General features: G+C 42.4%; 1 protein-coding gene across 6 annotated transcripts in view; it reads left to right on the top strand.

Annotated features, from left to right (window-relative positions):
• Positions 1-15,557, top strand: part of ABCA5 (ATP binding cassette subfamily A member 5) — a 59,125-nt gene that overhangs the window by 3,974 nt on the left and 39,594 nt on the right. For 2 of the 6 annotated variants that reach the window (XM_080994346.1, XM_080994347.1), the window contains exons 2-8: positions 1,781-1,976; positions 6,200-6,318; positions 7,235-7,439; positions 8,475-8,636; positions 9,017-9,114; positions 10,396-10,625; positions 12,748-12,889. In XM_080994346.1, coding sequence (XP_080850472.1) covers positions 6,214-6,318; positions 7,235-7,439; positions 8,475-8,636; positions 9,017-9,114; positions 10,396-10,625; positions 12,748-12,889 — 942 coding nt within the window. In that variant the 5' untranslated portion in view covers positions 1,781-1,976; positions 6,200-6,213. Of the gene's footprint in view, positions 1-1,780; positions 1,977-6,199; positions 6,319-7,234; positions 7,440-8,474; positions 8,637-9,016; positions 9,115-10,395; positions 10,626-12,747; positions 12,890-15,557 lie in introns of those variants that run through there. The other 4 variants (XM_080994348.1, XM_080994349.1, XM_080994350.1 and 1 more) reach the window with 3 other exon arrangements.

The raw sequence follows: 15,557 nt of genomic DNA, 5'->3' as shown, positions 1-15,557 counted from the left end.
TTTATTGTAACTGTCTTTTGTTGAGTTTTTATTGTTGTTTGCACTGTATTTTTTTTATGGTTCACCATATCCTTGGACCCTTAATGGCATCTTAGAAGTATTTAAAAAGAAATAAACAAATTAGGAGTATGTTACTTTAAATAGTTCATATTAATGTTTGGACTGAGAAACAAAAAGAGCATATGACTGAGGTACTATGCTCTTTGTACTGCATCTTTTAACTGATTCCTGCCCTGTAAATAGTGATTCTACTTTTAAAGAGTGTGCACAGCTTTTCCTAATCTCTTGACGTATTGGCAATATTCTGAGCAGATTTAAGAGTAATCCTGTTCCATTTCATTAAAAAAAAAACCAGGCAGTTGGCAGAAAAGATGGGAGGCGATCTGTAATACTCACAGGTTGATCATGTGTGGATATTGGATTAAGAGGAAGGAGAATGACAATATATTATCATGCATCTTTTCCTACAAAGTACAAGTACGATTGTACGTGAGAGCTATACAGGCTAATTTCAATTAACTTGTGTTACCAATAAACTATTGGCGGATTTTAGATAAATCATTTTGCTTCTTGCATTGTGTAGTCTATATAGACCTTGGAATTTTCTCTCTCAGAAGCTGTGGGTGAAAAGCATTCAAACAAGGACCTACAAAATGCTTGTAGGTTACCCCTAACATTAGCTCTAGGTTTCTAAAATCATATTAGCAAGGAGGTTTTTGTGTGTGGGGGGGGGTAATGTCTCTGGTTCACTGCACTGCAGCTGGGCTGACTGATTGGCTAAGTACCTTTGCGTGACCTCCATGCTACACCCCCCCTGCTTTCTTCAGATTTGCATCGGATGCCGCTGCTAATTTAGCATTACAGCACCATGTAGAAAGGAATGAGAGGTTGCTTTGCAGAAGTCGCCTGTACTTCTTCTGTAAGCCAATACTGTACATGTGAAGTTATCTGGATCTTTAACAAAAGGGGGTAACTAGAATACAGTTTAGTTCAATAGAGGCTTCAGTCAAACATGACGGGCATTAAATATGTAAACAGAATGCCTCTGTCTGGTCAGGAATTGTCTTTCTTGAAGTAAAGTGTATCTGCCTACTATAATGACATTTAAGTCTGCCTTACTGGCCCCCGGATGAGGTTTCACACAGTTTCTCCTCCTTGAGTGCTTTTATTTCAGTACGCCCAGATTGCAAAGTGCTGTGATCACAATGCTGTGTGTCCACAGAGAGACTCTAAAAGCCTCTTTCCTTTTTGTGCAAATTGCCTCATCCAGCCAATGTTGTCAGTTTTGTCAGAAATCCCTTTAACCTGAGTTCTTCACAGGCCAGATCCTTATAGAGAGGAATTGCTGTCAGATTACACAAATGTGCTTGAAGGATAACTTCCCTTTCAAGATATTATTATTATTATTATTATCATTATTATTATTAAAAACTATTCAAAGAGGGGAAGCAAGATTAGTGATGTAAATGAACATTGATTTTATATAGCAAATGTGCCATCTCTGTGTACATATGGTTAACTTTCTGCACCATGTTCTAAAGAGGTTTGGGCAGTAGTGACAGATAATTTTAAGCTGCAGAGGTGAGAAATAAGTTACGGTTTGTTTGCTTTGAGATGACTTGTTGAACAAATCACGGTAAAAACAAACCATAGTTGAGCATTACATGCAAACAGCCTGTGAGTTGAACTGAAATAAGCATTTGTATTGAATGCTTCTCTTGTTTACTTGCATGTGCCGCTTTGAACAAGCTTTTCTGGTTGCTTGTCTCACTGTCTGCAGCTTGAAATAAAATCCGATTTCATTTGAAAGAAGCATTTCCCGGTCTCTCTCATCAGTGTTGGGACTAAGTGATTTGGCTGTGCCTGAACCCCTGGCGGGCTTTTGCCTATAACAATTTGGTGACCCCAAAGAGACCACACTGCTTGATGTTGCCAAGGCCCTTATACTCTTAGACCTGACGAAAGGAGCAACACAGGTTAGTTCACATTCCTGTGGTCTTTCTTGGGAGTTTGGACCTTTGTATGAACCGCCAAGTTTGTCCCTAAAATTGAGAGACACCTTTCTGGTGGAAACATCTGAACCAGTGGGGTCTGTAATCCATGTATGGGTGGTCTAGTAATGTATTTGGTTTAGTTCTGCTTAAATGTCTGTAGCTCAGAGAGTTGGTTTTGAAACAGGTTTGAGACCTGTAAAAATAAATCGGTGATTACAAGTTGAAGTTCTGTAGCCTGTTGAGTAAATTTTATTGGAAAATCCATGGATTGGGTCAGTACTGTGTGTTTTGTTGGTACTTTTAATATGTATTTTTAATATGGCACTGTGGGTTAAACCACAGAGCCTAGGACTTGCCGATCAGAAGGTCGGAAGTTCAGATCCCCGCAACGGGGTGAGCTCCCGTTGCTCGGTCCCTGCTCCTGCCAACCTAGCAGTTCGAAAGCACGTCAAAGTGCAAGTAGATAAATAGTACCACTCCGGCGGAAAGGTAAACAGTGTTTCCTTGCGCTGCTCTAGTTCGCCAGAAGCGGCTTAGTCATGCTGGCCACATGACCTGGAAGCTGTACGCCGGCTCCCTCGGCCAATAAAGCGAGATGAGCACTGCAACCCCAGAGTCGGTCACGACTGGACCTAATGGTCAGGGGTCCCTTTACCTTACCTTACCATAATATGTATTTATTGTACTGAGGAATACAGATTGTGATGTGTATATATACGATACCATTGCCTTCCTCTTGAGTCCCGAGAAGGCAGGGGCAACCTTTGGTTTTGACCTCTTGATCTCTGGGCAAGACAGAGATATTGTTTGTGACTACTGGATACTAGAAGTTAGTGAATGTTGTGTTAAGAATATTTGTTTCCTTCCTTTTTTAAAAAAAATTTATATTTGTTTTATTCCCTCCTTATTTCTCTAGAGAGGGGTTCCCAGCGGTCCATGACACTTGAGTTGCAGTGGACAGTTCATAGATTCTTCTGCAGATGTCATGACTTTCAAGTCTGGGATGCCAGACAGATGTTGTAAAAATAATAATAATTAGAAGTCATTGGCTTCTTATATTCTTTTAGAGGCACACTTTTGCCAACATCATATGCAGTAAACGGAAAATCAATATAAGGACTTGTTTCTTCTTTTTAGGATAACAAGATGCCAGAGATTACTAACATAGATGTGTCAGGCAGGCAGATTGATAAAAGTGTTTCTAGGCAGCAGTCAGTCCTTCCCCATGCCAATTAGCTAGTGGTGAGTGCTTTGAAATGATGCAGAGCAGCAGGAAGACTATGCACAAAATCTAGTCCTTGCTTGAAGCTATACTAATAAGCAGAGCAGTCTGTTGTCAGTGAGCTGAGTCTTTATCTGTGTGATTTCATTGCCTTGGTAGTGTCGGTAGCAGAGAGTAGAGTTCTCACATTTTTGTCTGTCTGTGGCTTATTCAATTAAAAAGCAATTAATAGCAAGCATTTATTTCAGGAAAACTTAATGATTTGATAAATTGTTTGTTTTCGTGGAGACTAGGTCAGGAGTGGAGCCATAGTTGTATAATGTTTGTGATGGGAATAACATTTAAAAACACACGCACACTTCAATGTTGTTTGGCATTGTTGTCATTCAGTCACACTTGGCTTCTCAGAAGACAGTTGATATTCAGTATTCCTAAGGGCAGTGCTTTCTCTTCCTAAATCACAGGGATTTTCAATCTTTTCCTTTCCTTTTCCTTTTTCAAAGTTCCCGAGGATGGAGGCTTAGAAGAGATGCAAACATCATAAACCTAACCATGCCTTGTCTGTAACGCTTACCATGGAGCACCATTAAATTCATTGATGGCATTATAAGACATGGTAAGCCATCCACCATGGCGTACCATGGGTGAGCAGTGTGCTAGCGCTCAGGCTGGACTGCTCCTTCTGCACTCCTCCATCACAGCAACAAATAAGCAATTGTAACAACTGTACATTTTCTTTTCATACGCTCCCAACATTTCCCGAGAGGAATTCGGGACACTCCCCATCCCACTGCTTGCCTGCTCACCCCCCTGCCACCTTATCCTCCTCTCTCCACCGCTGTTTGTGGCCTGTGGTTGCAGGCAAAGACCACGATGCACGGTCAGGGGAAAAACAATGTTGTCCAGGGTTGTAAAGACTGCGGAGAGAATAATTGGGTGCACTCTTCCCTCCTTAGATCAAATCTATGCTGTCAGGTGCCATAAGAAAGCTGCAGAGATAGCGCAGGATAGTGCGCACCCCGGAAATGATCTCTTTCAGCTTCTGCCTTCTGGAAGAAGGTACAGGGTTATAAAGACTAGGACTAGCCGCCTGAGAAACAGTTTCTATTCAAATGCGATTTTGGTTTTAAACGCAGTGTAAGGTAGTCTCTATGGGAGTATATTGTATTTAATTATGGGGTATCAGAGTTTTTAGGGGGCTAACCAGGCTGGGATAGCAGGCTTGTTGGTTTCTGAATGTCTGGTGTAGATTTTCAATTTCGTTGTTCTATATGGGACAGTGACAAAAAAGACTATCGTATTGTATGATGCAGTAGAGGTGGAGTTTGTGGTGCCGCAGAAGTGTGTTGTCAGCACGCTTCTGGAAAAGCCAGAGCCTTGGCTAGGGCAGCACCACCACAGGTGGAGACTGTGGCAGTGGTGGTGTTGGCCAAAATGGGACACCCAGGATTACTTTCAGAAGCTGGGGTTGCTTACCGTATTTTTCGTTCTATAGGGCGCACCGGCCCATAGGACGCACCTTGTTTTTTTTGGGGGGGGGAATGAATAAAAAAAATTAGTCCCCCCCCCCGCCGCGGCTGCCGCCCCAAGCCTTGTGCACACCTGCAAGAAGCACGGGGCACCCACCGGAGGGCTCCGCGTGCTTCGGGCTGCAGGCTACCGCCCCAAGCCTCGCGCGCTCGGCGGGACCTCCCACTGGGCGCGCGAGGCTTGCAGACACTCGCCCAAAGCACGGGGAGCCCTCCGGAGGGCTCCCCGTGCTTCGGGCGACAGGCTGCCGCCCCAAGCCTCACGCGCTCGGCGGGACCTCCTGCCGGGCGCGCAAGGCTTGCGGACACTTGCCGGGGCTGCAGGCTGCTGCCTGCAAGCCTTGTGAGCCCGCGGGAACTCCCACCGGGCTTGCAAGGCTTGCGGATAGCTTCCTGAAGCCTGGAGAGCGAGAGGGGTCGGTGCGCACCGATGCCTCTCGCTCTCCAGGCTTCAGCGAAAGCCTGCATTCGCCCCATAGGACGCACACACATTTCCCCTTCATTTTTGGAGGGGAAAAAGTGCGTCCTATGGAGCGAAAAATACGGTATGTAAATCTGGGATGTCCCGGTAACATTGGGACAGTTGGGTGGTATGCTTTTTTTTTTTAGTATTGTTAAGTCCAGTTTTACAGCGGTACCTCGGTTCTCGAACATAATCCATTCCGGAAGACCGTTCGAGTTCTGAAACATTTGAAAACCGAGGCGCAAAGTGCTGTCTGCAAATTCAATTTAGAAAATTGAAAAACACGCAGCGGAAGCTGTTCGACTTCTGAGGCGCATTTGAAAACTTCTGGGTTTTTGGTGTTTGGGTTCCAAAACTTTCATCAGTGGAGACGTTCGAGAACCAAGGTACCACTGTAGTAGCTTTTCCCGTGCTTGCAAAGCTGGCTGGAGAGAAGAGTATTTCTGATCATGTGCAAACATAAAGCTTGAGGGAATTTTGCTAAATAAATATAGTGTTATAACATCTGGACTTGGAGGGTTGTTTGTTCATCACAAAATTAACTAAAGTGTGGGGATACGGACCTTTTTTTTGTGCAGCACCCATATTTGTCTTTAAAACTTCCACAGGCCCTATGTTATGATACCAAAAAGTATTTTACTTCTACCAAGGCTCCCCTCATTTCCCCCTCCAATTTAGACTTTTAAATTATTCTTTCTTGATTGCTCCCTTAGTTTCTGTGATGTCTTGCTTAAAATATGTGATTCACCCCCGCCCCATTTGACATTTACAAAAAAAATAATAATTGAATTTTGTAATAAATGACTCAAAATAGTGTTGAATCGTTGATGGAAAGGTCTTTTGGAAGGCAACCTTGGGTAGTTATGAAATTATTCAAAGCTCCTGTAAGAGTCTGCTCATTATTCTACAATTAACAATATGCACATTGGGCATTTAAAAGGTACAAATTCATTTTATGTAGCATGCCTCATGCTTTTTGCTTGCTTTTCAGGCCACGTGTGAAAAATGCCTACAGATGCTCCGAGACATGTGGGAGTGTGGCGACAAACCAGAGCTCTTTTATACAAGAACTGCCTAGTTAAATGGAGGACGAAAAAGAGCAGTGTTCAGGTGAGCTGAACAGCAGTATTCTAATGTTTATGGCTGTCTGTGTTTTCTAGATTTATGTGAAAATGTTGCTGAAGGTTTAACGGCATTGCTTTATTTCTTGGGGCTGTGTTTTAAAGAGATCTTTCAGATTCGCCCTTGGGTTCCTTCCTCAAAAAACAAAATTGCTTAAATGTGATGGGCTATGCTAAAGGCAGTGTTTTAGTTAGCCAATTTTAATCCTTTGTGCTCCGCGTTTTCTAAAAAGTGGAGCTTGCAAGTATAAGGAATGTATACAATGATTATTATGAGCTCAGTAGGAAAACAGTGTAAACATGTGAATTGCTGTAATCACACCGTCATTTCAGTACTGCCACAATCTCAGGAGAAGCCTTGGTGCTTTTCTACCCATGCTGCAGCTGACTGTGCTTTTTGTTATTATGAATCATCAAGGGCACACTGACTGCGAGACAATATTAGGAGCAATACTGTAGTCCAAGAGCTGTTCTGCAAAGAGCATTTGCCAATGGAATTGCCAGAACGGGGCAGACTCATGCAAAGGACATGGGTGCTGCTAGAGTGGAGTAGACATGCCATATCCTATACCCTTTCAATCTGCAGCATGTGTAGCTGTTGACAGAGCAATTTTGCACCAACCCCAGACCTGGTGTAACAAATTTCCCTCCCGCTGGTTCTCATTTAAGCCTGTTGAGATGTAGTCATGATTATCTGCTTCTAAGGATTTTGAATTTATCTGAATAATGTTGATTAATTTGATGTACTTCTTTTATGCTGAGCAAGTTTGTGCAAAGGGTACAGTCCTGTTTATTATGCATATTTAAGCTTATTGCCTACCATGGGGTTAGGTACAGGAATGCAGCCTTAGGTGGCTACTGTCAGTTACTGTTACCCATTTAACTTATTCATTTCATTTGTGCAGGAAGTCCTACTTCCACTTTTCTTTTTATTTTGGCTAATATTAATGAGCATGATGTATCCAAACAAGAAATATGATGAGGTGCCTGATTCTGATCTTTATTCTGTGGATCACTCCAGCATCTCTGAGTTAATTGTTGGCTACACACCAGCGAATGATGAGACAAGAAAAATCATGCACAAAATGTCTGCAGAATACTTTACAGAAGGTATTGTGAGCTTTCATTCTACTCTACTTCTTTTATTGTTCCATAAACATGTTTTGCCTTTTCTCTTTGCATTTACTTGGCAGATGCAGTTATCAGAATGATTGATCAAGTACGTTTTCTGCATGGAAGAGTGTTTCTCCTGTGTAAACACTACATTCTCAAAGCCTTTGACTTCACATTTTAGTCATACTATAATCCTACACGACTACTGAATCCCTCTTGCATCCAGCTCAGCGACATATAAGGGCTCAGACAGACGTATTTAAGGAGGAAGGTTTCTTTTCTCTCTCACTAGAATCTTATCTCCCAATGTGCTGCTCTCCATTGTTTCCCACTATTCAACTTGTCATTGATGGTAGAAGACTGTCTCAGAGGCCCTGAAGAATACAGCTTCCTACTGTACAGTGTTCTCATTGCTGCGTACTAAGGGAGTTTTCACTGCTATTCCTGTGCCACTGCCTGAATCACATTAACAAGCCACATAGTAGTTATACCTTCCAGAAACAAAGAAAACAAGTTCAAGATTTGTCTTTCTCCTATTGGAACAATTGGGTGAATATCCCTCCAGGGACACTGGCATCCTGAGTCTTAAGTGACCTGCCCCCATGCCTTATGTTACTTGAGAGCAAAAGATCTGGGCTCTGCCATTATATTTCCAGTTGCTTGAGTAGAAAACACTTGCACTTCAATCACGAGGGGCTCGGAGCCCTAGTCTATAGAATCAGACCACGGAAAAAGTACTTTTCTATTTTCGAAGCATACAATTGCTAGGCTCATGTATAGGACATGATATTCATATGAGTTTACAATTTTCACTTTGCTGTCTGTTGCTTTGAATAACTTCAGGGGTTCCCATGCTGAAAAGCTAGAGCTACCCTTTCCAGCACATACTGGTATTTGTAAAAACAAAAACAAAAAAGGCCTTCTAGGCTGTGGGCTAACAAATGAGGCAGCAGCTAATGTGCAGAATTGTCCTTCTGTTGATATAGATGTCCATAGTTGAGAGTAGCTAAGAGAGACTTTTATATTTTGCAGGAATAATTACAGAAGAATTTCTGAGTGAAGAGGGAATGCAAGAGGCTAATCTTCGTAACCCTCGAAAATTTGTGGGTATAATTTTCAAGGATTCTATGTCCTACCATCTCAGATTTCCTCCTGCAAAGGTTCCAGTGTCTGCAATTTATATGGAATCCAGAGGTAATACCTGTATGTATGTATGTGTACCCCTTAATAATATTATAGCTTTAGTCATGGGAGCAACTTGCAACAGTAATTTTCAAGACAGTTGTTTTTGGTTGAGCAACTGCTAATCTTTTTGCTGATGCCTTTTCTTTGTTATTTTATTGAATGTATTTTTTGAAGCTGCCTAGAGTGTTTAGGTGGAAGAGTGCATTAAGTAAGACAACTAAACCCACATTTCTGTTCCCAGAACATAGAATCACTGGGCAAAATCTAGCTCGGTGACAATAAAACAAATTCATAGGGTTTTGTCATCAGAATTTATGTCAGCCTTTTTGCTTTTGGCTAATTAACAGAGAAAGTTTAGGTTTCTCATCTTAGAATTTGTTTTTCCACAGCCAGTTGCCCAAGCCCTTCCAAGATATGTGAAGCTGAAACGTACTGGCGCAATGGATTCACTGCTCTACAGATCAGTATTGATGCAGCAATTATACAGGTAAATGCAAAGAATGAGAATGTGAAACGCCCTGAATCATTGTTGTTCAAGAAGAGTTGATGTATTAAAAGTCATTGCACTTTCTTCCTTGCATTGTAAGGCATTTCACATAATGGAGGGCTTTTGCTCAAATGAATGGCAATAACATTTGCCTTCATGGTGACTGTCAATCAAGTGTATATGATGATTTCTATAAAGAGATCAAGGCCAATGGTTAGCCAAATATAAACCGCTTTTTTCTGAGTAATGCCATATATGTCCACCCAAATGGGTATTGTGGATATACGTGCAAGCAACATTAACTGTGGTATGTGTTGGTAAAGTTGGTTAACTGGATATTTGCGATAAGATACAGCAGACAGGTAAGTGGAGAGTACCATCATAAGAAATGAGAAAACAAGAGGTATGGCACACTTGACTTACAAGATATGCAGAAACATCAACCTATAACTGAAACCATTAGAGGAACAAGGAGAACCAAGAATAAAAGGCTCTGTATTACATCAATAATTTTTTTCAACCAATTAGATGTTACTTATCCCAAATTTCTTGAGAAACTTGCAGAAGGGACAAATGTAATTTTTAATTTTTTTATGTATTCAGTAAAATCTCACCAAACAGAGGCAAAAGAGGTGGCCTTTGTTTCCCTTTCAAAAAAACAAACAAAAAACAAAAACATGAAAATTATATTACATGAAACATTTACCCACAGCTAAATGTTTCACATAATGCAATTTTGCATTCATCACTCCACCATAATGTCAAAAACAACATTTTGAATTGGACATGGAAACGACTGGAAGTCAATAAACACAACGAAGCACTTGAGAATCCCGCAGAACTCAAAAAGAACTTACTTCTAATGACTACACTGTAGGGGTGCTTGCTGAGCATTTATCATTTTCACTTGTGAATGTAATATCCCATGCCAGTTTTGGTTTGGTTTAGTTTTCATGTGCTTGTCTCATGAAGTTCTATTTTGCTATTTAGGTTATTCTGCCTGAAATTCATTTTTTTATTAATTTATTTGACTTCTTGTCTGCTCAAGAACCCCAAGATTCATAGAGTGAAATAGATAAAGCAAACAAGCATTTAAGAAATCAGTTTTGTGAAACTCAAAAACGTTTGAGTTCCATGGGATTTAGCTGGATTACTAAACTAGGTTAAAGCACACATATTGTTATATTTGTTTTAATGATTTTGGAATTAAAGTTTACTTAATAGGGGCAGCATAGAAACTGATTTTAACATTCCCTTCCTTTTCTTTCTTTCTTTTTTTAGCTGAAGACTAATCATTCGCTATTGGAAGACCTGAAACTAACAAACGCGGTCATGATGGGAGAGTCTGCCATTATGGAAATAGACAATTTCCCTCGTGCAATCATTTTAATTTATTTAGTAATTGCCTTTTCCCCCTTTGGTTATTATTTGGCAATTCATATCGTGGCAGAAAAGGAAAAGAAATTGAAAGAATTTTTAATGATCATGGGTCTCCACGACACTGCCTTTTGGTATGTATGTGCCTTAGTTTTTTGATGTTAAGTAAACAGAATGGATAGTAATGCAAAGCCAAAACCTTGTTTTAGTGTGATTGTGTAGGCTCTCAGAGATGAGATCATAGCTGCGTTGCTCCTTCTAATCCTGCTACTTTGAGCTAAGCTGTGGTTTGGGTTAGCGTGGTTTACAGCATGTGGTTTGTCTGGAGGAGACTTACAGTACCTTGAGCATTTCTCCTCCTCCTACCACAAACATGGACAAACAGATCACAAGGGCTTAGCTTACTCTCAAAGCCATTGTTGATTTTTCATATGCCGCCATTATTGATATGAGCTCTGCCAAAGGCTCCAAAATGGATCCAATGGTGCATGGTAAAGAAAAACCTATTATCCTAATGATGCTGCCACCCTTTTGCTCAATATGAATTCCAAGAGGCCTTGCAAACTGTTTCCCCAGGCCAGGATCTTATACCTTATTTCCAGAGGTCAACTAACACTTAGATTGGGTACCATTATGTAGCCCTGGTCTTGGGGGGCAGGGTTAGTTCTGACTGTTGCAGTTCCTCTGTTGTGGAGAGGTCTGGAAAGGAAACCTCTCTCTCTCCCTGCCCCCACCCCCATCAATGTTGTTTTCCTTATCTTGAGCCAAAGGATGATGATTATGATGGTGATAATTTATTATTTATACCCCACCCATCTGGCTGGGTTTCCCCAGCCACTCTGGGCGGCTTCCAACAAAAGATTACAAATACATTAAAACATCAGTCATTAAAAACTTCCCTAAACAGGGCTGCCTTCAGATGTCTTCTAAACGTCTGATAGTTGTTTATTTCTTTGACATCTGATGGGAGGGCGTTCCACAGGGAGGGTGCCACTACCAAGAAGGCCCTCTGCCTGGTTCTCTGTAATGTTGCTTCTCGCAGTGAGGGAACCACCAGAAGGCTCTCGGAGCTGGACCTCAGTGTCTGGGTTGGACAATGGGGGTGGAGACACTCGTTCAGGTATACTGGGCTGACACAGATAGTTGGCAAAGGATTAGATACATTGGCAGAATTTCTGAGACAGCTGTTTTGAAAGAGTTCGGAAGAATTATGTACTTTAGAACCTTTTGGATTAAAATGTTATTGAACTCATTTCAATATCTGTGCCACAATGTGCTCCATTCATTTGAGATTCACACGAGGGCTCATTTTAGGGCCTTATCACTTCGTGCAGCATTGAGTAGCATGTATTGCATTTGGCTTCAGTTTGTTGTTCTTCATGGTCTCTGGGGTATCACATCTGAGTTCTGCACCTATGTTGGGCAAGTTCAGGATTTTCCTAGAACTACCCTTCTGTTTGGATAGAGCAGTGAATTGAGAGACAGGGCAAGCACCTTCCAGTTCGGTTCTCTTCTGGCTGTTCTTACAATAACAGCATTGATAACTTCCCTCTGTCAGTTCTCTTACAGAATTTCTTATAACACAATCCTTTGCATGTTTACTCAGAAGAAAGCCCAACTGTATTCAGGTTTACCAACAGTAATTTTGTTTTGTCTTGTTCCAGCCCCAGTGTGGTAGCCTACGTTCAAACCATCCCAACAATGATGTAGAACCTTTTTGGCTTTAGATGAAACGGAGAAATGTTGCTGGGTGTCAAAATCCCTGGCCCACCATTTCCTGTGACTTCATGTAGATGCTAAATAGTATGAGGGACAAAATAGGCCAGTGCCAAAGGGGTGAACGGTGGTCCCCCCCCCCAACCACCTTCTGGGGACACTTCACCAAGCAGGACTGAAGCCACTGAAAAATGGTGTCTCCAAGCCAGATGTTAGCCAGATGGCAAAGAAGGCTATAATGGCTAGTGGCATAAAAAGCCACTGAGCATTCTAGTAGAACTAAGAGGGACCCCATTACTTCCCTGTCTATTATCTAGCGTAGATAGTTGGCAAAGGCAATTTTAGCCCCAAACTATATCAGAACCGGGATTCGAAGGCTTTGGCCTTCCTAGAAAGTTCCCAACTTGCTCTTCTCAGGTGCAGAAACCAGGTTTGAGACGTGCCCAGATGACCATTCAAAGGACTCACAGAAAAAGTATCTTTATCTGTACAGATGACCTTGAAATTCATGAACTTTCATTGTGTTTCTCCTCTTTCTAGGCTTTCTTGGGTCCTACTGTATACCAGTCTGATATTTGTCATGTCCCTTCTCATGTCGGTCATTGCAACATTCTCTTCGCTCTTTCCCAAAAGTAGCAGCTTTGTGATATTTCTTCTTTTTTTCCTATATGGAATATCTTCCGTAAGTGTGTGTATGTGTTTGTGCTCATTGTCAGTATATTGAAAGTACTATGTTTTGGAGTCCTTCTTGCTATATTGGCACAAACGATTTGTTTATGATGTGGTTATTTCCTCTGCTGTGAATGGCAGTAGGCACCCTACCTCTTTGACATAAGAGATCCCGAATAGTTACATTTGCTTATACATTTTGGCAGACATTATTTCTCATTTGCTGTTGAATGTATTCAAATGGCTACTTACCACATAACCCTTCCCTGATATTAGAATGAACTGCATTACTTATTCACTGCAGTCTTATTTTAAGCTGGCAGCTTTTAAAGAGTTATTAATTATCCATTAGCCAAGGGTGCAGTTCATCTTGGAAAAATTACTGCTGATTTTTAGTGGACCTGATTATTCTAGTAGTTTCTGAGTATTTTAAGTCTTTTGACTTGTGAATAATTTATTGCAGGCATAGGCAAACTCGGCCCTCCAGATGTTTTGGGACTACAACTCCCTAGCTAACAGGACCAGTGGTCAGGGGTGATGGGAATTGTAGCCCCAAAACATCTGGAGGGCTGAGTTTGCCTATGCCTGATTTATTGTTTCTTGATGCTTGCAGGCATTTAAATAAATCAATGGTGGGTAGCAGAATGCACTCTGTGAATACGAAGATTAATTTATTTCCAAGTTTATCATCTGCACTCCCATAAAAACATAGCAAGGCAGAGTACAACATACAGATAACATCAATTGAAAACATTACCGTATTTTTCGCTCTATAACACGCACCTGACCATAACACGCACGTAGTTTTTAGAGGAGGAAAACAAGAAAAAAATATTCTAAACGAAACAGTGGATGTATGATTTTTGTGGTTCATGCCGTGGCCACAGACGTGATCTGACGTGAGTTTGGGGTAGCCCAATGCAAAAATCCTGAGGATCCATGCTTTGTAACCACGTTTTTGCGCCATTGCAGCCCCATGAAACAGTGGGTGCGTGTGTTTTTTTTGGTGCAGGCTGTAGCCATGGATATGCTATGTGATCTGATGGTGAACTTGGGGTGACCCAGTGCAAAAATCCTGAGGATCCATGTGGATCAGTGCTTTGTAACCACATTTTAAGTGGGGAGGGAAGGAAAAGCATTCAAGGGACAAGGAGCATGCGTGGGGTGTGTGGAGAAGGATATTGCTAATAATGCAGAAGAGGGGTTTAAGGGGAGAAGGAACACGCGTGGGGTGTGTGGAGAAGGATGCTGCTAATGATGCAGAAGAGGGGTTTAAGGGGAGAAGGAACACGCGTGGAGTGTGTGGAGAAGGATGCGGCTAATAATGCAGGCGAGGGGTTTAAGGGGAGAAGGAACACGCGTGGGGTGTGTGGAGAAGGATGCTGCTAATGATGCAGGCGAGGGGTTTAAGGGGAGAAGGAACACGCGTGGGGTGTGTAGAGAAGGATGCTGCTAATAATGCAGGAGAGGGGGTTTAAGGGGAGAAGGAACACGCATGGGGTGTGTAGAGAAGGATGCTGCTAATGATGCAGGAGAGGGGTTTAAGGGGAGAAGGAACACACGTGGGGTGTGTGGAGAAGGATGCGGCTAATAATACAGGCGAGGGGTTTAAGGGGAGAAGGAACACGCGTGGGGTGTGTGGAGAAGGATGCGGCTAATAATGCAGGCGAGGGGTCTAAGGGAAGAAGGAACACGCATGGGGTGTGTAGAGAAGGATGCTGCTAATGATGCAGGAAAGGGGTTTAAGGGGAGAAGGAACACGCATGGGGTGTGTAGAGAAGGATGCTGCTAATGATGCAGGAGAGGGGTTTAATAAATAATAATAATAATAATAATAATAATAATAATAAATTTTATTTATATCCCGCCCTCCCCAGCGAAAGCCGGGCTCAGGGCGGCTAACAACAATCAAATAATCAAACAATCAAATAATCCAACATTCTAAAACATTTCATTATAAAAATTAATTAAAATCAAATTAATGGCAACCGTTAAGCAAAGTTCTGTGCAGGTTGCCAGAGGAGGGAGTCAGGCTGGGCCCTGACCAAAGGCCTGGTGGAGCAACTGTCTTGCAGGTCTTGCGGAAAGATGTCAGGTCCCGCAGGGCCCTAGTCTCTTGTGACAGAGCGTTCCACCAGATTGGAGCCGCAGCCGAGAAAGCCCTGGCCCTAGTTGAGGCCAGCCTAACCTCTCTGAGGCCTGGGACCTTCAGGATGTTTTTATTTGCAGACCGTAGGTTCCTCTGTGGGGCATACCAGGAGAGGCGGTCCCGTAGGTACGAGGGTCCTAGGCCGTATAGGGCTTTAAAGATTAAAACCAGCACCTTAAGCCTGATCCTGTACTCCACCGGGAGCCAGTGCAGCTGGTATAGTACCGGATGAATGTGATCTCGCAGCGAAGACCCCATAAGGAGTCTCGCCGCGGCATTCTGCACCCGCTGGAGTTTCTGGGTCAGTCTCAAGGGCAGCCCCACGTAGAGCGAGTTACAATAATCCAGTCTGGAGGTGACCGTCGCATGGATCACAGTGGCTAGGTCAGGGCGAGAGAGATAAGGGGCCAACTGCTTAGCTTGGCGGAGATGAAAAAATGCCGTCTTTGTTATAGTTGTAATCTGCGCCTCCATAGAGAGGGAGGTATCGAAGATTACACCCAAACTCTTAACGGACGGTGCTGGCACTAAT

Source organism: Podarcis pityusensis (genome assembly GCF_964106645.2).
Source record: "Podarcis pityusensis genome assembly, chromosome: 2".
In the NCBI taxonomy this organism is placed as follows: Eukaryota; Metazoa; Chordata; class Lepidosauria; order Squamata; family Lacertidae; genus Podarcis; species Podarcis pityusensis.
The sequence above is the reverse complement of the archived record's forward strand: the minus strand, read 5'-3'. Positions and strand labels throughout refer to the sequence as shown.